Genomic DNA, 25,580 nt, shown 5'->3' with positions numbered 1-25,580 from the left:
GTTCTGAATTGAGAAGGGCAAGGGACCTTCTTTACCCTGCTAGGAAAGCAAAGCGTGTGATAAGATGATTATTACGAGAAGATAAAGAATGCAGGATACCACTCCATAATTTTAGCCTAGATTTTGAGTTTGTACTTCAAATGATTTTCTCTTTCTCTCTGCCAATATGGTGCAGTGCTACTATCCTTGTCTTGTTTTTTTTTTCTCTGAAACGTTTGCTTTGTTTAAGGCTGAGAGAAAATCATTTATCTCTGTACTTTAAAATTCTGGATCACCCAAAGTTGGTTGAGTTCCCAACATTATCGTTCCTTTTTGATGCTAAATTTTCAAAGTCAGCCCTGTCTGAGAAAGCACATTTGTGGTTTTTGCATTTGGTTTTTAAGGCTATGTAGCATTGACAAAATGCTACCTTTTCTCCATGAAAGAGTAGATACTTCTTTTGTAAGATTTTGTTTTACAGAATCTCACCAATTTCAAAATAATATCATCATTTTTTGAAGTTATTTTTACTAGGATAGAAGGCTAACAAATCTGTGTCGACGAAGAGTAATTATTGAGAGAGAGTAATATTTTGGATATTAGGAGACTCAAGTTCTTTGGACTTGGGAATTGAAACTGATTTTGTGAAGATTATTTACAGAATAATGTCATATCTCTACAAGGCAGTGTTGTGGATCTGAGTTTGCGTTAGGTTTTAAAAATAGTAGCAGAATATAGTAATGACTTGTAATATGTACTTATTTCAGGCACATTTCCTGATGCCCAGCTTCCTTCTAAGAGGATCATTGGCCCCAAAAATTATGAATTCTTAAAGTCAAAGAGAGAAGAGTTTCAGGAATATCTACAGGTGTAGCACCAACTATGTTACTAATTTAAAACATTGCTAATTGTTGTATTTGCTAATTTGTCTCTTTTTCTCTTGTATATATGTGCTTTGCTTTATAAATACCTGTCCATGTGGATTTTTAAAACTTTCTTATTTAAAAAAATTTTTTCCATTTGGATTTTAAAATCAATTTTTGTCAAAAGTATACTTTCTTTTTTTGTTTTAAATTGATATCCAGTGAAATACCAGATATTTTCTTGGGAAAAAAGTCTTTTTTAATTAGTTTTAAGCTAATTAAAACTTCGTATGAGAAGTTAAAAAAAAGAAAAACTTTTAGTGTAAAAGATGAAATGCATTCTGAAAATACTGGGTAGTTTTTGTTGTTGTTTGTTCTGTTTTCTGTTTGATTTTGTCTTTAGTACTTTCTGAACTTTGGAATCCTCCTTCCTGTTTTATTCCTTAGTACCTTTTCTTTTGTAGTTCCTAGGTGCTTTTTCAGTTTCCTGGGAGAGGGATCAACTATTTATCATTTGCTACTTGGAGTTGAATTCCATTTTCCTCAGTGTGTGCACATTACATTACGTTAAAATGTAATTGGTATATTATTTCAGTAGATAGTACAGTCAGCATAAAAGTTACTTACTTGAGATATCTGACTCTCCAAAATTAATGACCATCTTTCTTTATCAAGTGTGTAAGACCAAAGAGAGTATGCTTTTAATTGCTTTAAAAAAAGTTTCTTTTATTGGAACATGGCATTTTATAGTTTTTTTATTGTTGATTCAGTTAAATTTGGATGCCTTCTAGGCAAAAATTAGTAGTTTTTAAATTAAAAATATTCAGCAGTGTAAAGACATTTGCATTTTATTTTCTCTGAACTGTTGAATGCTTTTGATTTCAAGTATTTACTTTATAGCTTTTTGGTGGTAGGAAGATTGAAATATGAAGTTACTATTAACTGTTGTAGGAATGTTTGGATATAACATAAACCTGTTTTCTTTGTTGATCCATTAACCCATTATTTTAACTAATAATTTTTTTAAGAACTAGAGAGTACCTCATTCTAGAACAAATATTTTCTGATAATATGGACTTATATTAGAGATTGCTGTACTGGTATTTTATGTAGATTTCTGCTAATAAAGTTTTGTAATTGTTTCATAGTTAGAAAACTGTTAGGTAAGACTAGTTTAATTTTGATTTTTAAGAGTCAGTTTATCTTGCTACAAAGTAGTGTTGCAAGAACAGACAGTAGATTTTCCAAGTTATTTCACAAATTTACATTTAGTTTTCTGCAAAACCCTTTATGCCAACTTTTTTAATTATTAAGGAAGTTATATGATACTGTAATATTTATTTTATAGTTGAGAAACTGGTAAATAATATTAGCTAAGGTTTAATCTTCCTATGTATCAGATAACTGTGAAATGCTTTGCATAATGATAGTATAAACTAAGTAGTGTTGTTATCCCCATTTTACAGATGAGGAAACTGACTCTTGAGTAATTTAGGATCTTTTCTGTGGTCATCTAGCTAGCATATAGAAAAGCCAGAATTCAAACTCATGTATGTCTGAGTGTAAAGGCTGAGATGGTCTTACCTAATTGTCTTATACTATTTCCTCTATAAATACAGTTGCTTTGTTATTTTTGTAAATATAAAATAGCTTTTGGGGATTTAAAATTTTTAAAAAATCATTTTAATACAGTTTTGATTACCCTTATAGATTTCTAAACTGTTTTTCCTTTTTTGTTCATTCAAGAAACTTCTGCAGCATCCCGAACTGAGTAATAGTCAACTTCTGGCTGACTTTCTCTCCCCTAATGGTGGGGAAACACAATTTCTTGATAAGATACTACCAGATGTAAATCTTGGTAAGTCAATTTAAAGAATCATGTATGAGAAGAAATACTGAAAAGAAAAAAATGAGTATTTTCAGATTAGTTTAGAAAAATAATTGAGATGGTATAGCCATGTGATGAACTTCAAGGGCCTTATTTCTGCATTAGAGACATGTTAGATGATGACTTTAACCTGTCCAGTTTGTGGGTTCTGATTATATAAGCAGTCTCTTCTAATGATATGTCCTATCACAAAAAATTATATTAGCCAATGTATTTTATTTATTCATTTTCTTTAAATTTATTTTCTAAATTTAAATATAAGAAAAGATGGTATTTTCAGCATGCATGAACATGTCTTTTCAGCATATGTGAATAGCTATGGTATTTGAAATGTCTCATAAAATATCTCAAAGAAGACCAGATCAGTTGACATTTGGCTTAGTTTAAGACTTAGCTGCTCTTTCCTTCATCTGTAGGTTATATCATATCCTTCCTTATTTTGTTATTTTAAACATTATAAATATTCCTTAAAGCCTAATTTTTTGGGGGTAGCCTGTAGTAGTAATTCAGATAAGTAAACTTTGTATAAACTGGCTTTTAGTTAACTTGAATCAATCTTAATGGTATTCTGAACAAATTTCATGGTACTTCTATACATGAATTTTATTTAAAGTTTAATTAATCGTTGGCTATAAAATAATGACATGGAATGTATACAGGAGAATAGCCTATGTGGAAACATTTCTGCTTTGAATCTCAGTGTTTCTCGTTTTGATTTATTAATAATTTAGAACAATAATTTAGGTAAATAAAATCTTGATCCTTAGTTTCAAAGTAGCTTCGTAATTAGTAAAACCATTGTCAATCAGTAGATTGTCTTATCTTCACTAATGTTGTTTCAAGGGAAATTGAAGGTGCATCAGAAAGATATTTGCTCTGTTTTAAAATATACTAATTTTTATTATGGCAGAATAAAATTTATAGTCAAAGCACTATGCTGGATACTGAAGACATTTTATAGTAATTTTTACTATTTGAGATTGAAATTAGTATTTTCTGAAGATAACGTTTCAGAAAATATTTTTTGTGTTGTAATACTTGAGCATCTAATTCCAGCTATCACTTTTGGATGAATTATTTGTTGTAGTTTTTCTAAATAGCAATAAAGTCAACAAAAATCCAGATAGATTGTCTTCTGTAACCATTAATGTATTATATATATTGTATGTATACATAAAAAAATAGAAATATAACAAAGGATTCAATTAAATAAATAATGGTTCTAAAATTTTTCCAAAGAATTATCTCACAAACCCCCTGGGGTATACACATTCTGCTTTGGAGACCGCTAGCTTCAAAACTGCTCCTTAATCCCCATCGCACCTGCTGATGATCAGTGATCTCATTGTTATCAAAGGCCAAGACATTTTCTCACTCCTTACTCTACTTGACCCCCTCTGCAGCATTCTTTGCTTTAGAAATTCTTCTCTGGCATTCATTAGTGCATACTGTTCTCTTAACTGGCTCACTCCTCTTTCCATTTCTCCATTTCCATCCTGCACAATCCTCCTCTGTCTCTATATACCTAAATATAGGTGTTTCCCAAGGCTGTGTCCTCAGTTTCTTCTTCTCAGTCTCAGTGTAACTTGTTATTTTAGTTCGTACCTATATGCAAATGTTTCCAAATGCAGTCTGACCTTTAGTTATATTTTTCCCATAACTAATTGGACATCAGTTGCCACTTGATATCCTGTTATCTTTTCAGAAGTAACATCTAATTCTGTTAATGATAGTGCAGTCATCTCGGTTATGCTTGAAACTTTGGCATTACTTTGGATTTTCTCTCTCATGCTTTCACTGCACATCTTTTTAGTCCCCAAATTCTGTCAGTTTTACCTCTTTGGTACTAACTCATGTCATATTCTTCATACCCTTTACCATTTCCTTAATTCAACTTTTCATTCCTTTTTTTAAAAAAAAAAAAATACCCAGGGTGGTGGGCAGTGGCATGATCATAGCTCACTGTAATCTCAAATGCCTGGACCCAGGCAGTCCTCCTACCTCAGCCTCCCAAGTATCTGGGACTACCCACACCTGGCTAATTTTTAAAATTTTTTGTAGAGATGGCATCTTCCTGTGTTGCCCAGGCTATTCTCAAACTCCTGGCCTCAAGTGATCCTCCCACCTCAGCCTCCCAAAGTGGGATTACAGGGATGGGATTACAGGCATGAGCCACCATGCCTGGCCTTTCATTGCCCCTTATTTGAACTCTACTAAGTTTCCCTACTAGTCTCTTGGATTCTCATCCTCCTCCTGCTCTAAACCATTTTTTCTTATATAACACAGCCAGATTAATCTTCCTAAAGTATACCTTTGATCATATCTAAAAACTTTTAGTTTCTCTCTCTTTCTTAACATAGGAAGTCTTTCCTTAATCTAGAACCCTCTGAAAATCACTATGTGCTTTGGTAACAGTGTATCTTAACACTTTTGTCTCTTAGTACTTCCTTTCACACTTTGTAGCAAAATTGAACTCCTATGTCCTTTTGCTCTAGTGCTTTTTTTTCCCCCGTACTGTTTTCTTTCACCTTATATGCTCTTCTACTGTAGCTGTATGTTTACAATTACTCATCTTGGAAGATCCAGCTAAAAGAAAGGAACAGCTGGTTCTGCTTAGGGAATCAGGGAGGGCTGTATTAGGAAGGTATCATCTAGCCAGATCTTTTTTTTTTTTTTGAGACAGTCTCACTCTGTTGCCCAAGTTAGAGTGCCGTGGGGTCAGCCTAGCTCACAGCAACCTCAAACTTCTGGGCTCAAGTTGTCTTCCTGCCTCAGCCTCCCAAGTAGCTGGGACTACAAGTGTGCGCCACCATGGCCGGCTAATGTTTTTGTATTTTTAGTTGTCCAGCTAATTTCTTTATATTTTTAGTAGACATGAGAGGTCTCACTCTTCCTGAGGCTGGTCTCGAACTCCTGACCTCAAGCAATCCTCTTGCCTTGGCCTCCCAGAGTGCTAGGATTGCAGGCATGAGCCACCATGCCCAGGCCATCTATCTAGATCTTGATTAGTAGAAATGGATAGATAAGGAGATCATCCCAGTTGGAGGGACTGGCATGTATAAGAGGCATGGAAGAGGGAATCAGCTGGGAACATTTGGAGTATCTAGAAGGTAGAGTACATGTAAGAGAGCAAGGCTGGAAAGACAAGTTATGGCCAGATGTGTCATGGTAAGGAATCTGGACTTGATCCTCTATAGGGAAGAAGAGCCACTGGTAGGTTTTAAATAATGGATTTGCCTAACTAGATTTGGATTTCAGAAATAGAACTCTGGTAGCAGTTTGGAGGACAATACTGAAGGTAGTTAGAATCAATATTTGCAAATAACTTAGAGTATATATGTGTAAGACCATTACCTCTCTAATCCTTAATCATAGCAGCATTGTTTTGTTGTTTATTTGTTTGTGTTTTGTTTTGAGACAGAGTCTCACTCTTTTGCTTCGGTCAGAGTGCAGTAGCACATCGTCATAGCTCACAGCAACCTCAAACTCTTAGGCTCAAGCGATCCTCCTGCCTCAGCCTCCAAGTAGCTAGAGTACCTGGGACTACATGGGACTACAGTACAGGAGCACAACACAATGCCTGGCTAATTTTTCTATTTTTCTTTTTTTGTAGAGACAGGGTTCTCACTGTTGCTCAGGCTAGTCTCAAACTCCTGACCTCAAGCAGTCCCCTGCCTCAGTCTCCGAAAGTGCTGGGATTACAGGCATGAGCCACCATGCTTGGCCTATAGCATTGTTTTTAATAGCCAAAACTAAAAACAGCACAGATGTTGTTCAGCAATAGAATGGACAGATAAACTGTGATAGATTCATAACATTGAATACCTATTGCAAAGAATACCTATAGCATGAAGCCTCTGACAGTGTCTTAATTAGTTGAATGAAAGAAGCAAGACACTAAAGAATATGTACAGCATGATTCTTTTTATGTAAACTTCAAAACAGACCAACGTGATCAAAGCTGGAAAAATTTGAATAAAATTATTGAAAATAATATGGGATGAAAGCAATGTTTCTAAATATATTTCCTATATAATCTTAAGTATGTATGTGGAACTAAGTTAATGAATTAAATATTACAAGTGAGTAATTTGCCTTTTGTCTATATCCCCCCAAATTACTACATTTAGTATTAATATTTGCTAATTAAATAAATTAATAAATTTAATTACCAAATAAATATTTTGTAATTAAGATTTGGTAATATTAATACACCAAAATATTTGGTATATATGGGTCTTATCAGGAGAAAAATGTGAAGATATTTTATATTTCTTGTATATGGTGTTAAGGAGATAGAGTTGGGTAGACCTGGTTATTGACTAGGTTTGACTGGAGGAGAAAAATGATCTGTTTAAACAACTGAATGAATACTGTTACTTTTTTGGGATAGGGAAATAAATTAAAAGTTTTCAATTTATTGAATTTATAAAATCCAGTTGAAGGAATTTTATTAGGCAGGAGACAGGTAAGGATTAGAGATTTGAGTTTTATTAATATTTGAAATCAGATTGAGCAAATAATTTGGCTTAGGAAGAACACATAGAAGAGAGAAAAGCGTAGGGATGAAACCCTATAATTTAAGGAGCTTGGGAACATTATAAGGGGCAGAGGGGATATTATCAGAGATACGTGAACCAGAAATAGCCAGGTGGGAAGGTTGGGTAGTTTGCATTTTTTGTTTGTCACAAAACAATCTCTGTTTTTGTTTTTTATTATTAATATCTCCTGCTGTTGTCATGACTCTACTTTTTTCTAAATTGACCTGACAGAAATTTAAGTTGTATTTGTCAATTTTGATTAATTTTTAACAGTCATTTCTAAATGCTTGAGGAAATCTCAAGGTGTTTGATATTTTACAGGGAACCTGGAGGTAAAATTAAGAAGTAATTTTGGCAAACATAGGATTACACTAGAAATTCTTCATCTAAAATTCAGAATATAAACTATTCAAATAGTTTAAATGTGGAGCAATTCTTAAAACTTTTTTTCTTTTGACTAGCTTTTGCCTATCTTTACATATAGTACATATTTACCATTGTTTAAAATCTTTTGAAAATACTTCTTATGGAAATTTTCAAGTAAACATAAAAGCAGAGAAAATTGTGTAATAAACTCACTCTACTCAAATGTTACCAACACTTGCCTTGTTCCATCTCTTCCCCACCTCCTACCTCTCTGGATTATTTTAAAGTAAATCCCAAATGTTGTATCTATAAATAGTTTAGAATATCATATTTATTAAAAATTTCTGTTGAATGTGAAATAGTCAGTCATAAATACTTTGTACAGTTTTTACTTGGCTATTTGGTATTTAAAGTTACCTAGGGAAGTATTCATATGAGCAGTTATGAAGTATATCATGCCTTCATAAAAAATAATGTTTTACTTTTTTAATTACAGGAAAAATTATAAAGTCTGTTCCTGGAAAACTAATGAAAGAGGTGAATAACTGATTTATGTGTATTTTATAACATGATAGTCATAAACATTTAAATATTGATGAATTTTGATGGATTATATGATATTTAAAATCATCTTGATTGTTTGTTTTCTTAAAATGATCTCTGTATCACCACAGAAAGGTCAGCATTTGGAACCTTTTATCATGAATTTCATTAATTCTTGTGAATCTCCAAAGCCTAAACCAAGTAGACCAGAACTGACCATTCTCAGCCCTACTTCAGAAAACAACAAGAAGGTACTGCATATTGCATTAAAGAGCCGTTAATTTTAAAGTTGCTCTGCTTGGGATGACTTTTCCATTATAGGAGAATTAATCCTTTGTTAATGAAATGTATGGACTATACATTTCCTTTATATGGAAAACAGTTGTACAGTATACAGGGGCTATTGTGTGTAATTACTTGGTTCTTTGCTTTAATGTGGTAAATGTTTTTTAGGTATTGTATTCACAAACTTCTACCATTTCTGTGTTTGAGGGATTTTTAAAAGTGGTTTTCTTAGGTTATAAATCACCAACTTCTAATAATCAAGGAATTAATTGCTATAATGTATTTATGTTTATTTGATGGTATTACCTGATTTTAATAGCTTATAATAATTTAATCTGTTCATTAAACAAACATTTTATTGTGTGCCTATTATTGAGTGCCAGGCATTAGAAATACAAAGATATAGTCCTTGTCCTCAAGAAGCTGTTTAGTGCCAAGATGTAGTGCCCAGCATGGGGAGTTACGGAAGCTCAAAGGACAGGCCCCCTTCCTCCATCTTCATTTTTATTATTACTATGAATAATATCTTTAATATTTTTTCATTTTATAACTTTCTTGTTGGTAAACAGAAATACAGTTAATTTTTATTCAACATTCTTGCTAGCCTTGTATTAGTTTTAGTAATATGTCTGTTAATTTATTTAGATATACACAATTAACTGCAAATCATGGCAGTTTTGTTTCATTCCTGATTAGAACCTGCTATACAAAGGAAATTGTTTTGTTGTTTTACCATTAAGTAGTGTAGTATAGCTTTTTTGATAGAATATCCTTTCTGAAGTTAGGGAAGTTCATGTTCATATTTATGGGTGGAAGTAGCCTATAATTTTTCTTTCTCATTTTATCCATGTTAGGTTTTGGTATCAAAGTTATATTAGCCTTTTCTATTTTCTGGTAGACTTTTATATGATAATTGGAGTTATTGGTTATTAGCTTTTTAAATATTTGATAGCACTTGGTAAAGTCATCTAAGCCTCAAATTTTGTTTGTATGAAGATTTTTTAACAGCCAATTTAATTTCCTTAACAATTATAAAATTCATTTATTACTTTACGAGTCAGTTTTGATAAGCTATATTTTTTGATAAATTTTCCATTTTATCTAAATCTGAACATTTATTGGTATGAAGTTATCAATAATATTTTCTTTTCATTGTCTCTGACATCTGTAGTTATGTTTGCTTTTATTCCCAACATTCTTTGTCTTTTCTTTTTTTTTATTTAATTGATGTTGCCAAGATTTTGTCAGTTTTATCTTTTGGCTTTGTTGATGTTTTCTATCAGACTGTATTTTTAGAAATTTTTTATTCCTTATATTTCTCTGGGCTTATACTTCTATTATAGTTTTAACTTCTTCAGGTAGAGCTAATGCTTAACTTATAAATTTTTAGTCTTTTCTAATATAAGGATTAAAATATGTACATTTGCTTTTAAATCTGTTTTTGACTATAGCTTGTAAATTCCACATGTAGCATTTTTGTTATTCATTGCAGAATATTCCATTATCATTCCTTCTTTGACCTATGGGTTATTTATAAATGTTTCTTAATTTCCAAACATTTTTGAATTTTCAGGTTATCCTTTTCTCGTTGTTATTGAATCCTAGTTTAATTACATTGTGGTCAAAGAACACAATCCATATGATGTAAGTTTTTCCATTTTCAGTAATAGCTACCTCGTTGCTTTTCCAACTTACAGTAACACTTGTTTGTCATTTTTCCAGGTTTTACTAACAGACTCTTTGCCACTTGTCCAGCCCACCCACCTCTAGCTTCCAAAGCCAATGCCATTGTATATTAGGTTTCTGTTATGGCAACACCCTTCTTTTAGGTACAAATTTCTGTGTCACTTAAGGTACATTGTGTTACAATTCACTGCAAAAGTTAGTGGCTTAAAACAACTACTTTATTGGCTCATGATTCTAGGGTCAGCAGTTTGGGCTTGGCTCAGTTGTACTGCACTTCTCCTGGTCTCACCTGGGCTGCAGTCTTGGCTCTTCTTGGGCTGGATGGCCAAAGATAGCCTCATTCACATGTCTGGATGTTGGTGGCCTGTTGGCTGGGCCATGTGTCCTCAAGCAATCCTGGGTTCACGTGACAGCAGCATTCTAAGAGGGCAGGCCACAACCCACAGCTTTCCAGGACTCTGTTCCACATTTTGCTCAACATTTGTCCCATTAGAGAAAGCAAGTCATGTGGCCAAGCCCAGAGTTGATGTGGGAGGGGACTACACAAGAGTGTGGCTATGGAGACGCATGATCACTTTTATCTCAGTTCTCTTTCCAGTTTTGAAAAGTTCTCAGCTATTCTTTTTAGATACTGCCTTTTCCCTACGCCCCCTCTCTTACCTGCTTCTGGAATACTGATTTAATTCTCCTTCTATTTCCCATGTATCTGAACCTTTCTTTCTTATTTTCTTTGTTTCTGCTACTTTCTGGTCTATCTTTATTTTTTCTGATCTGTCTTCCAATTCTACCTCTTTAGTGGTGTCAGATCTGCTATTTAAACCTACCCAAACTTTTAAAAAAGTTTTGTTATTTTTATTTATTCATTCATTTATTTATTTATTTTTAGAATTTGCCCCCCACCCTCCAAGTCTACTATCCTTTTAAATAATGGTTTACTATTCCCTGCAGATGTTTTCAGGCAAAACAGGAATTGAGTCTATTGTGTTATAAAACCCTGCTTGGTACTTAAGGTTCTTGAGTAGTAGGGCTGTGGTGGGGAGAAGCAGAAGCCGTTAACGTATCTACTGCTCTAAAGAATACAGTTGCTGAAAACTTGGCTTATGTTAATTTTGTTTGTGGTTTGTGGTTTATCTATATTAATGTGCATTTCGCTTTCTTTAATAGATCCTTTACATTTATCTTTATTGAACACAAAAATTCCACTAAATACCATTATAAAGTAAAAAATGTTAAAATGTTCAAGAGGAGGAATTGAGATATGGGCGTTAACTTTTTCCTCCTCTCTGTTCAAGCATCATCTTAAGTGGCTCTCTATAGTAAGCCTCAGCCCTCCTCAGTAATAGCTTTGTCTCCGAAGAGATAGACACAAATGCAATTTATTAGTCTTAGTAGTATTTGTCCTCTCTCTCAGGATTGTTGTGACTATACCTAGAGATTGAAACTCAAAACTGCTTGAAAAGATACAACAGCTTTTTATGAAATTCTTTTTTAGTTGGCCTTCATTATGTATGCATACTTCTATGAATGATGGAATATGAAAGACCTATTGGGTAGGATTTTAAAAGATTACCCAGGGGAAACATAAGGAAAGAGTCATTATACTACAGTGTGAATTTTAGTATATAGGGGATATGTCTGCAAAATAGCTTATGAAAGTTTGGTCAAACCAGAAACTTACTTTGCTGGTGACTTATAAATGGGCCCAACCTCTTGGGAAAAGAATTTGGTACTTTGTGACAAAGTCCATCAGGTGTTTGTGCTTCTTTGACCTTCTGACTCCTGACTCAAATGACAGGTGTTTGTCAGAAAAAAATAATAGAAGAGCCTATAACATGTGATGATGTTCATTAAAGTATTGTTTATAGAAATGAAAAATTGGAAACAACATGAAACTCCAACATTACAGGAATGATTACTTATTTTAAGGAACCATCCACTCAGGGAATATTTGCTACAGGTAAAATTGTGCTTCTAAAAACTAAAAAGCAACGTAAAGATACCTGATACGGTGCTAAGTGAAAAAAGTATGACATAATTTTTGAACCCCACTCATTGCAGCTATATACATAGAGACTAGAGGGGAATATACAAAAGTATAATAGTTGTAGTATTAGGCAGTTGTTTTTCCTCCTTCTTTTCCAGCCTTACTGTACTATTACTATTTTTTAGTTAAAAAATTAAACTAAGGATGTGGAAGAGTATGGGAAATGTATCAGGAGGGAGAGCCCTTTTCATATTTCTTTGGTTGGGGAAAAATGTTTGAAACTTATGCCTCTGCATTAAGACTTATCTGACAAAAGAGCCAATAGAATGTATTGTGTATTCTCTTCCTTTTCTAGGAAGCTTTTTAAAAATTAATCCTCAGATAAAATTGAATATACTTTCCTCCACAGTCCTCTGTACTTTGCTTCTCTCATAATGCCTGTTTTATGCCATTTCATTTGTTTTCTTGACCTATTTTTATTAGATGTTAAATTTTTTAGAGAACAGTGACCCATTTTTGTATTCCTTGCCCTTGGCATGCTGTCTGCTCCGGCACATAGAAATTACTTAATAAAGGTTTATTGAATGGATGTATAAATGAATAAAATATTGCTTCAGTTAATTAGTTACCTAGGATATATTGATTATTGTTATTGATAGTAGATTCTTTTTGTGTAGTTTTGGGGTGAGTAGAGGTGAGAGTTAATTGCATTTCATAATTTTTACTATTATTCTTCATATCTTATTTTTTTCACAACAGTTAGGCCTTTCTGGGCTTTGAATATTATTGTCCAAATAAACTTTGCTTAAAGCTGAATTTTCACCCCTACTCATTAATTAGTGATTTATAATTTTTAAATCATGTTAGTTTTAAAATGAGCTATCAGTAAAATATCTATATATTTTAATATGTTACTTTGTTCCTTTTGGTATATAAAAACAAAGGAGTGGGTCTTTATAAATAATGAATTAATTATCTGTTGTGCCTAAAATCAATGCACACTTTTATATAACATTTTGGGGGGAACATGTATTTTTTTAACACAATTTTGGGCATAAATATGGAATTTTAGAAATATATCTTAACCTATCTGATATTTCATTTTGATTGGAAAAGGTTTAAATGCCTTTGCTCTGTGTCACTTTAGTGATTATCAGCAGCATATGTTTATTAATAAATATTAACAAATATGTCTTTGTTATTTAAACTTACATTTTAGCTTTTCAATGATCTGTTTAAGAATAATGCAAACCGTGCTGAGAATACAGAGAGAAAGCAAAATCAGAATTATTTTATGGAGGTGATGACTGTAGAAGGAGTCTACGATTACCTGATGTACGTAGGTAAGATCTAAGTGGTTTATAATAAGACCTGTTTTTCAGTCATCTATCTTATTTCTTCTGCAATGCAAATAATAATTTTGAGTATTGCCCATCATAAGTTTTTTTTAATTGAAGGTACTTTTTTTTGTAAGAATTCAATATAATTGGTCTTGAACATATTAAAGTTGCTAGCATTTACAGATAAAATATTGACTGTTGTCATTTGTGCATTCTATATTAGAATATGTTCAAAATATCAGTTTATCTGGAACAACAAGGCATTCCATTTGATCTATTTCAGGACGGGTGGTTTTCCAAGTTCCTGACTGGCTTCATCATCTCTTAATGGGAATGCGAATCCTCTTTAAAAACACCCTGGAAATGTATACTGACTACTATCTTCAGTGTAAGCTAGAACAGCTATTTCAGGAACACCGTTTGGTCTCACTCATAACGCTTCTTAGAGGTTTGTGTTTTCTCATGTGTTTATGTTTTATGTACTTTGTGATCTTAATTGGATTTAAAAGACTAAGAAGTCTTGTTTTTGGTTCATTAGTATTTCTACACTGAGGAACTACTTTGTATATAAATAGGTGAAAATTCCATAAATATTTCTTTTTACTCTTTTTTAGATGCTATATTCTGTGAAAATACTGAGCCTCGCTCTCTCCATGAAAAGCAAAAAGGAGCAAAACAGACTTTTGAAGAAATGATGAATTACGTTCCAGGTATAATATTTAAGAAATAACTTAATTTCATATAGATTAGCACTCCTTTGAGGTCATGATGTATAGTAATTATTGAAGCTGATTTTTACAGTGAGTTTTCATTTTAGAAATAGTTATAAGGACCAATTAAAATTAACTGACTAGTTATGTAAAATTTGTTTCTTTCTGATGTTAGCACTAAGAGCTTTAAGACAAGGCAGTTTCTATTCACACAATAGCCAGATTCTTTCAATAATAACTTAGAATCTGACTGATCAAAGTGACATGTTGTAGGACAGTTGAAGTCCTACACCCACTACATCATCAGAATAGCTGCAGAAGTGGGTATGACTAAAAGATCAGAATTCATTCATTCATTCCAAATTTACTGAGCACCTTCCATGTTCCAGGGACTATGCAAAGTACAAGGAATATAAAAAATGTGCTTGAGTAGCTTAGTATAGCAGGAAGACAGATAGATAGATAAAACATACATGTGATAATAGAGGCATGTTCATGTTACAGAGATATCACAAAGGGGGAAGATGATCACCTCTCTTATAGAGTTGGTAGGTTTGGGCCCCTAAGTAAATGAATAGTAGTAACCTTTTACTGTGGTAGAAGATACAAGGAGAAATGTCACAGGATCAAATCAGAGGATGATTGGTTTAGGACATTTTTAATGTGAAGTGCCTATAGATTATTCAGGAGGAAATGTCAAATAAGCAATTGGATATCTAGATTTGGAAGTTGGAGGAAAGGTGGTACAGGGTAGATTAATAGAGACATGGGAATCATGTGTGAGTGATTACTAATACCTAGGGAGAAAATACAGAGTAAGAAGAGAAGAGAGTGACTTCCAGTTTCTGGTCTGGCACATGAGAAGCTGGAAGTTGCCACTGTAGCCTAGTAATAAGTAAAAACCTGAAAAAAACTAAAAAATCAACAGCTCTCAGATCCAGCAGAGTGGTGGGGTCACAGGGCAAATCAGTGCCCCCCAAATTGGAGAGACCAATAGGTAGATAACAGAGAATCACAGCTAGCTGGAGCAGAAACCCATGAACTCAAACGTCTGTGGAAGCCATTGCTGAGATGGGGAAACTTTGATGAATTTCTGGAGGCTCAATGTAGACAAGTTTGAGAGATTAAAAACTCCAGGGGAACCAAGTCGTGGCGGGGCTCTCCATACTTTTGTGAGTTTTATCTCAGAGGCTTAACCAGGTTTTCACAGTGAATATTAGAGAAAAATCCCCTCGTGCTTCTCACAGAGAGAGGAGAAAAGGGACCATTTTGAAATGTATCAGAGTACTCTGTTCATCTTAATAAGACCTACCCTCAGGAGAAACTATTAATATTTATCCAGAGCCTAATTGACCTAGGGGAAGGGAAATACCCAACTCCAGCCACTGTGGTCTTCAATATGGAAGAAGGGAAATAACTAGTCTACTGTAGCCATCCTGTCCTACCTAAGGGGGAGGGGGGAAATCCTTGAAGCATGTATGAAATTCATAGTCCAGTGGTACAGGCTCATTAAAAGACTGAGACCTATTCATAGGACTGTAGAAACCTTCCTTTCCCTGCATACCTTACCACCACATTACTAAAGGCCTATTTATGGCAGTTCCTCTTACCCAGTGCATCATGTCCAGCTATCAAGAAAAACATTACAAGACATACTAAAGCTAAAAAAACACAATTTGGAGAGAAAGAGCATCAGAACAGACTTACTTATAGCAAGAATGTTAGAATTATATACCGGACCAAGTGGGATTTATCCCAGATATTCAAGGGTGGTTCAACATTCATTCAAAAATCAGTTAATGTGGTCCTTTACACCAACAGGTTAAAGAAGAAAAATCTTATGCCCATAACAATAGATGCAGAAAAAGCACTTGATAAAATCCTACAACCACTCATAAAAAATAATCTTCTAGGAATAGAAGAGAACTTCCTCAACTTGATAAAGAAAATCTACAAAAACACCTATAGCTAACATTATACTTAATGGTGAGAAACTTGAGCCTTTCCCACTAAGATCAGGAACAAGATAAAGATGTTCCCTCTCACAACTGTATTTCAGCATTGTACTGGAAGTCCTTGCTAATACAGTAAGACAAGAAAAGGAAATTAAAAAAGTATACTGATTGGCAAGGAAGAAATAAAACTGTCTTTGTTTACAGATGACATGATTGTATAGAATATCCAAAAAAATTAATAAAAACACTCTTGGGACTAATAAGCAATGATTAGCAGGGTTGTAGGATATAAGGTTAACACAGAAAAGTCAGTCACTTTTCTTTATACCAGCAATGAACAAGTGGTATTTGAAATTAAAAATAATACCATTTGCGTTAGCACTCCTAAAAATTAAACATTTAGATAAAAATCCAATAAAACATGTATATAAAATCTATTATGAGGAAAACTACAAAACTGTGATGAAAGAAATCAAAGGAGAACTAAGTAAATGGAGAGATATTTTATGTTCATGGATAGGAAGACTCAGTATTTTCAAGATGTCAGTTCTTCACAACTTGACCTACAGATTCAGTGCAATCCCGGTTCCCAGTAAGTTATTATATTTTGTTGACAAACATTTTAAAGTTTATATGGAGAGGCAGAAGAACCCAGAATAGCCAACTCAGTATTGAATGAGAAGAACAAAGTCAGAGGATTGACACTACTTTGCTTCAAGACATACTATAAAGCTATAGTAATCAAGACAGTGTGGTATTGGCAAAAGGATATATTAATTCAAATAGATCCAGGAAACTCAATAGAGAGCCCAGAAATAGAACCAGATAGGTAATGTCACCTGATCGCTGATCTTTGACAAAGTTGCAAAGGCAATACAATGGAGAAAATATAGTCTTTTCAACAAATAGTGCTGGAACAACTGGACATCCACATGTAAAAAAAATGATCAAACACAGACCTTGCATCCTTCACAAAAATTAACTGAAAATTTATCATAGACCTAACTATAAAAAGCAGTATTATAAAACTCATAGAGGATAACATAGGAAAAAATGTGGATGACCTTCAGTTTGGCAGTGACTTTTTAGTTGCAACACCAAAGGCATGAGCCATGAAAGAAAGAATTGATAAACTTTACTTCATTAAAATTTTGCTTAGTGAAAGATGTCAAGAGAATGAGAAGAGAAGCCACAGACTGGGAGAAAATAGTTGCAAAAGACTTACCAGATAAAGTACTGGTACCTAAAATATACAAAGAAATCTCAAAACTCAACAATAAGAGCACAAACAACTTGATTCAAAAATTAGCCAAATACCTTGACACCTCACCAAAGAAGATACACAGATTGCAAACATATGAAAAGATGCTCCACAGTATGTGTCATCAGGGAAATACAAATTAAAACAACAGTGAGATACCACTATGCACCTATTAGAATATCCAAAATCTAGAACACTGACAACACCATTTGCTGGGGAAGATGTGAAGCAACAAGAACTCTTCATTCATTGCTGGTAGGAATGCAAAATTGTGTTGCCACTTTGGAAGATAGTTTGTTGGTTTCTTACAAAGCTAGACATACTCTTAACATAAGATCCAGCAATTGTGCTTCTTGTTACTTATCCAAAGGAGTTAAAAACATGTCCACCCAAAAACTTGCACATGAATGTTTATAACAGCTTTGTTCAGAATTGCCAAAATTTGGAGGCAATTAGGTAAATGGATAAATAAACTGTGCTACTTCTAGAAAATAGAATATTATTCAGTGCTATAAAGAAATGAGTTATCAAGTCATCAGAAGACATGGAGAAACCCTGAACTCATATTACTGTGTGAAAGAAGGCAATATGAAAAGGCTACATGCTGTATGATTCCAACTATATAACATTCTGGAAAAGGCAAAGCTAAGAAGACAGTAAAAAGATCAGTGGTTGCAGGGGGAGGGATGAATAGGTGGAACACAGGATTTTTAGGGCAATGAAACTAGTCTGTTTGATATTATAATGGTGGGTATATGTCCTTATACACTTGTCCAAACCCACAGAATGTACAAAACCAAGAGTGAACCCCATTATAAATTACGGACTCTGGGTGATAATGATATGCCAGTGTAGGTTTATCAGTTATAACAAATGTACAGTCTTGTGGGGGATGTTGATAATGGAGGAGACTGCGTCTGCTGGGACAAGGGAGTATACGGGAAATCTATATCTTCTGCTCAGTTTTGTTGTGAACACAAAACTACTCTAAAAAACAAAGTCTGTTTTAAAAAGTGAAGAGAAGAGTGCTTAGGACAGAATCTTAGAGAGTTCTCAGCATTGAAGAATTATTCTTGAAATAGTTCTGTTGCTCTTTGTAAAAACAATTAAGTTAAATACCTGGTGTGCATATAAAAGTGAACATAAGCTATTTTTGAGTAAGTCTTCTGGAGGCAAATGATGAAATAATTTTTTACCTGCTTTGTAATATAGTGACCTTTAGCATTCATACTTTTAATGGTCTCAGTTTTGATATTTAGGACCAACATGGAAAACCAGTGAATATACTAATGTGTTATTTTGCTGAGGCACAAATGTGAACCACATTTTCTTTAAGAATCCTGTTTGAAAAGAAGTAACTTAGCTCTTAAGTACGCCTACCATGCCTTTCTGTTATTCTGTGTTCTTAGTGACACCTGAAGGATCTGAAAGGATCACATATATTTGTTCATTAGCTTCATGCATATGAATGCATGGAAGTTCCATGGAGTATTGGTAAATTTTAGGATTCACAAAAATCTATATTGGGCCACATATCTTGAAAATATCAAGGATCTACTATGTCCATTGTAAATTGAATTTAGCCTTTGCCTCTTAGGGTTAGATTGACCTTATAGAACCAAGCATAAAGGGAGAATTTTTTATGAATAGCACTGAGTTTAGTTACAATGGGGGAAAGGGGCAAATATTTGGCTGCCTTGTTTACTTAAGAATAATTTTTTTCTGCTTGGGGACAACATTAAATGGAGACTTTTTTTTTATTTCAAAACATTGAGGGGGTACAAGTATTTTAGATTACATGGATTACTTTTGTAATGCTTGAGTCCCAATTATAGGTGTGGCAATCACCCAAGTAGTGTTCATAGTAACCATTAGGTAGCTTTTTTTCCCCCTCCCCTGCCCCTCCCTCCCTCTTGGTTGATTACCACTGAGTTTTACTTCCCTGTCTGCACGTGTGCTTAGCAGTTAGTTCCAATTTAATAGTGAGTACATGTGGTGTTTTTCCATTCTTGAGATACTTTACTTGGGAAAATGGTCTCTAGTTCCATCCAGATTGTTGCAAAAGGTATTAATTCATCTTTTTATGGCTGAGTAGTAGTCCATGGTATACATATACCATATTTTACTAATCCACTCAGAATTAATGGGTACTTGGATTGATTCCACATCTTTGCAGTTGTGCTGCGATAAACATTTGAGTGCAGATGTCTTTTTGATGAAAAGTCATCTTTTTGTTTGGGTAAAACTTAATAGTAGGATTGCTGGATCGAATGGTAGGTCTACTTTTAATTCTTTGAGGGATCTCCATACTGTTTTCCGTAGAGGTTGTAGTAATTTGCAGTCCCATCAACAGTGTGGGACTTTTCCATGCTTTCTGCATCCATGCCAGCATCTATTGTTTTTGGACTTTTTAATAAAAGCCATTCTAACTGAGGAAAGGTGATATCTCATTGTGGTTTTAATTTGTACTTCCCTGATGATTAGTGACGTTGAGCATTTTTTTATATCCTTACTGGCCATTTGTCTTTCTTCTTTTGAGAAGCTTCTATTCATGTCTTTTGCCCACTTTTTAATAGGGTTGTTTCTTTTTTTCTTGTTGATTTGCTTGAGTTCTTTGTAAATCCTAGTTATTAGCACTTTATTAGATGTATAGCTTGCAGATATTTTCTCCTGTAGGTTGTCTGTTTGCTCTGTTGATTGTTTCTTTAACTGTGCAGCAGCTTTTTAGTTTAATCAAATCACATTTATTTTTGTTGTTGCCATGATTGTCATTGGGGTCTTAGTCATAAATAGTTTGCCTAGACTGATATCTTAGAACAGTTTTTCGTATATTTTCCTTTAGAATTCTTACGGTTTCATGCCTTAGGTCTAAGCCTTTTATCCATCTTGAGTTAATTTTTGTGAGTGGTGACAGGTAGGAGTCCTGTTTCATTCTTCTGCATATGGTTATGCAATTTTCCCAGCACCACTTGTTGAACATGGCTTTTTTTCCCCAGTGTACATTGTTGTCTACTTTGTCAAAGATCAGTTGGTTTGTAAGTAGATGGTTTTATATCTGAGTTCTTTATTCTGTTCCATTGGTCTGGGTCTCTGTTTTTGTACCAATATCATGCTATTTGGGTTACTATAGCCTTGTAGTATAGTTTGAAGTGAGGTAAGCCAGATTTGTTCTTTTTGCTTAAGATTGCTTTGGGTAGTTGGGCTCTTTTCTGGTTCCACACAAAGTGTAGCATTATTTTTTCTAGATCTGTGAAATATGATGTTGGTATTTTGATGGGAATTGCATTGAATCTGTAAATCACTTTGGGTAGTATGGACATTTTAACAATGTTGATTGTACCAATCAATGAGCATTATATGTTTTTCCACTTGTTTGTATCATGTGTAATTCCTTAGTATTTCATAGTTCTCTTTGTAGAGGTCTTTCACCTCCTTGGTTAAGTATATTGCTAGGTATTTTATTTTCTTTGTAGCTATTGTGAATGGTATTGAGTCTTTGATTTGACTCTCAGCTTGACTGTTACTGGTATATAGGAATGCTACTGATTTGTATACACTGATTTTATAACCTGAGACTTCGCTGAATTTATTTATCAATTCCAGAAGTCTTTTGGCTCTCTTTTGGGAGTGAGCTCCTCTCCTCTTGCATAAGTTACCCTTGCCCTCCTGTGTCTGTTTCACACGGACGTGCTTTTACATGCCACACTTGGTTGCTATGGCACTTCAAGCTGGGGCTTTGAGTCTCAACAGGACTCCAAAGTCATTTTCTTGGCGCTAGGGAAAGACACTGCAGGAGGGTCAAGGCAGGCTTTCCAGACCAGGAAGGCTATTTGTGGGGAAGGGGTCACAGTTCCCCAACTGGTTATTTGGAGTGAGCTCTGCTTCTCTTGCCTTAGCGCCTCTGGTTGCAAACAGGTGTCCCGCCCTTAGTTGGTATGGTACCATGGCTGGAATCTTCCCATGGGAGGACCCCCCCTAGTGGGGTGGGCGCTTCCCCAGATCTCTGTGTCTCAGACCCCCACAGTATTTTCCTGTCAATTCCACCCACGTGGGCTTCCTCGCGGGAGCCCAACTCCTAAACCCACCCCTCCCGCCCCACCCGCTTGAGTCCAGGGGGCACAGGATCCAGCTTGTGTGGCTGACCTGCTCTCCTGTGTCTCTAAGAAATGCCAGCAGGAAGGGAGCTCCCACGTCGGGCACCTCAGGTCCACTGCAGGTCCTCAAGGGGAAAGACGTGGGCCTCACTCTTTGTGGAAACCTCATACTGGAGGGCAACAGCTAGGGAGAGGTGGCTGCTCACCAAATTCTCATCTGAAACTGCTCTCCTCGTTGCAGTGGGTGGGGGAGGGGCAGGGAAGGACAAAAGTCTGAATGGAAGAAAGCTGGTTCTCCAGCCTCTTGGATCACCCTCCTTGGAGGGGAACTCTGCACAGAATGTTCAAGCTCTGGGATCATGCAAGTTCTCCCCAAAATTCCATGGTTGCCGCAGTGCTTGGGCTCTTGGGGTTGGAAAAGCTTCCAAGAAACTTGGTAGCCCTCTGATCACTGAAGGAGTGTGGGAGGGAGAAAGGGATCCCCCCACTTACTCCTTCATTGGGCTCCTCCCTGATACCTTTGTTTCCTTTATCTTCTTCCTTCTCTGCTATGCAGTTTTCCTCCATGAGGTCCCCTGCAGGCTCTGGCGTTTCCCTCTCTCACCTACTCCTGAGATGCATCCGCTCTCCCATCTCCTTTATCTGGTACCCTTCCTTCCCTCTGGGTTGGTCTGGCAAGTGATGTCTCTGGTCAGCCATCTTGCCCCCCACCCCTAAGTGGAAATCTTAATAAGGATTGACCTTTTTTTGGTGAGAGGAATGATATGCGTGGTACGTGACAGCTGTACAGTTGGACAACAATCTGAACTTGGATCCTAAATTAGTGTTCAAACATTTGTAGTGTTTTTCAGAATGATTGGTCTTTAAGATGACTAATAGTAATTTATATAAAAAGTACAGAAATAAAGTGGTCATAGTCATTGCAAAAAGTCTACCTTTAAAAATTAAATTTTTTTTCTGATATTAAGAACATTATGAAAATATATAGGAAAAAAGTAGAAGCTATCCTTTTCCCCACTGTGTAGAAGTAGGCTCATGCCCCAGTTTGGTGTTAATCCTTGCAGACGTTTTTCTATGCATTTCTATGTGTGTGTCTACAAATGTACAAACATCATTTTAGAGTTTATTTTTTTTATTTTCCCCTAATAGGATAATACAGTATGTATTATTTTCCAACTATCTTTTATTCATAGTATAAGCAGATTTTTTTACTGTAACATTCCTCAGAGCTTTCAGTGTGCTTTTGTATATTGTGAATCTCCCAAAGTGGGATACATGATACTGCATTTCTTGACCATAGAACCCATTTTTCCAGGAGCCTCTTGCAAAAACACTGGTTTGGGAAATACTGATTAATAGTTTTTACATAATATCTGGGAAACAGGGTGGGGATTTTGCTTTATGATCTAGTTAATGATGACTGACTTTATAATATAAAATTGTTCCACATGTGGCTTTTTTGTGTAGATCTGTTAGTCAAGTGTATTGGCAAAGAAACCAAGTATGAAAGCATCAGACTTCTGTTTGATGGCTTACAGCAGCCAGTACTCAACAAGCAGGTAAGATCCATTAGAGCTGGTAGGCTGGTGTTGACTGGGTTTGTTGAGTATCTGGTATATTATTAGCCGTGTAAGTGGCACTATACTAAATCTAGGCAGTGTAATTCAGACGTTCAGATAAAGTATTTTATTTGTGTTACTCTTTTTTGCTGATCTCCTTTTTCTTAATAACATGAATTGTTTTGATTTAAAATTAATATATATTCAGTGTAGAAATTTTCAAATATATAGAAAATTCATGAAATACAGTCAAAAATTAAAAATTGGTAATTCCATCATTCAAGTCACATAGAATAACCACAGTTAACATTTTTATGTTTGTAGTCTATATTATTCTGTTGAGATCTTAATACAGTTAGAATTTTGTATTCTGCTTATTTCTTTAATATTTTTATTACCTATAAGATATTTAACATAAAAATGAGTTATAAGGCAATAATAATAAAATGTTCACATGCAAACACATGTGTACCTACCACCCATTCAAGAATAGAACATTATTGATACTATGTGAAGCCACTTTCCTGCTTGTTTTACATTGTCAGTCCCATTCCCTGCCTTGCCATTTAGGGGTAACCACCGTCCTCAATTTTGTGCTTATCATTTTTATGTTTTTTATGTTTAATGCCTTAAAATTTATTATTATTATTATTATTTTGGTGCTTTAGCTTACTTATGTATTGTTGGACATTGTGATACAGGAGCTGTTTCCAGAGCTCAATAAGGTAACTAAAAAGCAATAATTTTATTTGTTACTCTCTTAATGGTATGCTGACATTTATTTTAATTAGAGACACAAAGGTTAATAAAACCTTTGTCACTATGATCCTGTAAAAAAATGAACAACCTCATCTAATGTTTTTTTTAATTTCTTTATTTAACATGCCCAACAGAAGAGTGGATTTTGGGGGATAGGAACTAAATAGCCTCTGCTTTGACTTTATCCCTTCCTAATTACAAACACATAGGGAACCTTTACAGTCTTTCCAGAGGAAGGTGTGAGTTTAAGTCTGCAACACTGTATGCTGTGTGTAAGTCAGAGACTTCAGTATTTTTTGAAGCAATTGGGTTTATATAAACCCAAGAGCTCAAAATGAATTAGAATTAGAGTATGATAATATCATTATTATATTGAATCTTGAGGATTTTGAGTTTTGAGCAAAAGTGTAAGTCATTATTTTCTATTTTATTTTTTGACTAATCCTCTTGGTTGGATGAAAAACTATTTTTCAAGGCACTGTGGTATCACAATGAAATGTCACTTTTGTAGAATAGAGGAAACCAGATTTGGACTGTTTACTTATTTTAAGCTTTCAAGTTATCGTTATATTAAGGGTATGTTAGAACAGGGTGGCAATTACAGACATTTTATGTTCAGTGTACATGGGAATCAACTCCAGTAAACCTTCAGCTCTGAGACTTTATAAGGTCTGTCAACCAGTTTCTTTTGGCTTATAATATATGTATTAGGTTAGAATTTTAATACATTAGAGCTGTTAGGCAACTCACAAATGAACCTTTATCTTATTGCTTCTATTAAATGGATTTATTTTCACTTTAGGTACAAAAGGAAGTTACCTCTGTGACATCCTGGATGTAAACATTTGGATTTGGTATAGAATAATCTGTTGAAACTTCTGCTGTGCTAGTGTTGTAGAAATGTACAGTTTTCTTTTTACTTTTGTATATTCTTGTATATATCATGTACTTCAGTCTGAAATTTTGATTGTTTTAATAAAGACTAATACAAATTTAATAATGATTAAAAGTGACTGAGTTTCTTAGCCGTTGTATCACTTTGAAAATAATTATGTTTAGTGTGGAGGAACAGTAAGATCTGATTTTTCTTATATAGAGTTGATACATTTCAGTGTATTTATTTTCCTTTTTTTCATTTTCTACATAGTTAATAACTGTGTGTCTATAAATAAAACATCTTGTATGAATTTTTCATAATAAACAAGGGATTTTTCCTTACTCTTGCTGGATGACTGACAGTTATTGCCGTTGGGTGTGAAAACTGCTTATTTACAGATATTTTGTGGTGGCGTGATTGCAACTAAGTTTCACTGAATTGTGTGTAAGTATATTCCCAAAGCTTGTTTAAACAATTTAGACAAGTAGATTTTTGGTTTGTGTTGTCTGTTATCCCTTCAAAAGAAAAATACAGAATTATTTGTATAGAATACAGAATACAGTATTTCTTGAAAGTTAACTTAAAAATTATTTTTAAAGATTCAATGTTTAGAATTCTTAGAATTCCTTACTATGCTATACATTTCTCCTTAAAACAAATTTGTCTGTCATTATTGGGCATTTTGCATTTGGTTATTGGTTGTAGTATTTATTCAGAATGTATTTATTGAGCTTCAGCCATATATTAGATACTAAGCTGTATAATGTGGGAACTTATATAATTTGGAAAGCTAACACATTTGATTTTACTATTCATTTTTTTCTCAAGATTTCAAAAATGGTTCTTAGATGTTATAAATTTTTGAACAGGTTTTGTGACAGTTCTACTTT

At 34.3% G+C, this 25,580-nt stretch overlaps 1 protein-coding gene across 8 annotated transcripts in view; it reads left to right on the top strand.

Moving 5' to 3' along the window:
- SNX14 (sorting nexin 14) overlaps positions 1-25,031 on the top strand; it is a 70,692-nt gene extending 45,661 nt beyond the window's left edge. For 4 of the 8 annotated variants that reach the window (XM_045543969.1, XM_045543965.1, XM_045543968.1 and 1 more), the window contains 10 exons: positions 747-847; positions 2,589-2,700; positions 8,134-8,174; positions 8,312-8,431; positions 13,355-13,478; positions 13,759-13,923; positions 14,090-14,185; positions 22,963-23,054; positions 23,723-23,779; positions 24,616-25,031. In XM_045543969.1, the coding sequence (XP_045399925.1) occupies positions 747-847; positions 2,589-2,700; positions 8,134-8,174; positions 8,312-8,431; positions 13,355-13,478; positions 13,759-13,923; positions 14,090-14,185; positions 22,963-23,054; positions 23,723-23,779; positions 24,616-24,654 (947 nt within the window). In that variant the 3' untranslated portion in view covers positions 24,655-25,031. Of the gene's footprint in view, positions 1-746; positions 848-2,588; positions 2,701-8,133; positions 8,175-8,311; positions 8,432-10,038; positions 10,110-11,946; positions 12,109-13,354; positions 13,479-13,758; positions 13,924-14,089; positions 14,186-22,962; positions 23,055-23,722; positions 23,780-24,615 lie in introns of those variants that run through there. The other 4 variants (XR_006733531.1, XM_045543971.1, XM_045543970.1 and 1 more) reach the window with 4 other exon arrangements.
- Positions 25,032-25,580: the final 549 nt, after the last annotated feature.

Source organism: Lemur catta, chromosome 2 (genome assembly GCF_020740605.2).
Source record: "Lemur catta isolate mLemCat1 chromosome 2, mLemCat1.pri, whole genome shotgun sequence".
Classification (NCBI taxonomy): Eukaryota; Metazoa; Chordata; class Mammalia; order Primates; family Lemuridae; genus Lemur; species Lemur catta.
The sequence above is the reverse complement of the archived record's forward strand: the minus strand, read 5'-3'. Positions and strand labels throughout refer to the sequence as shown.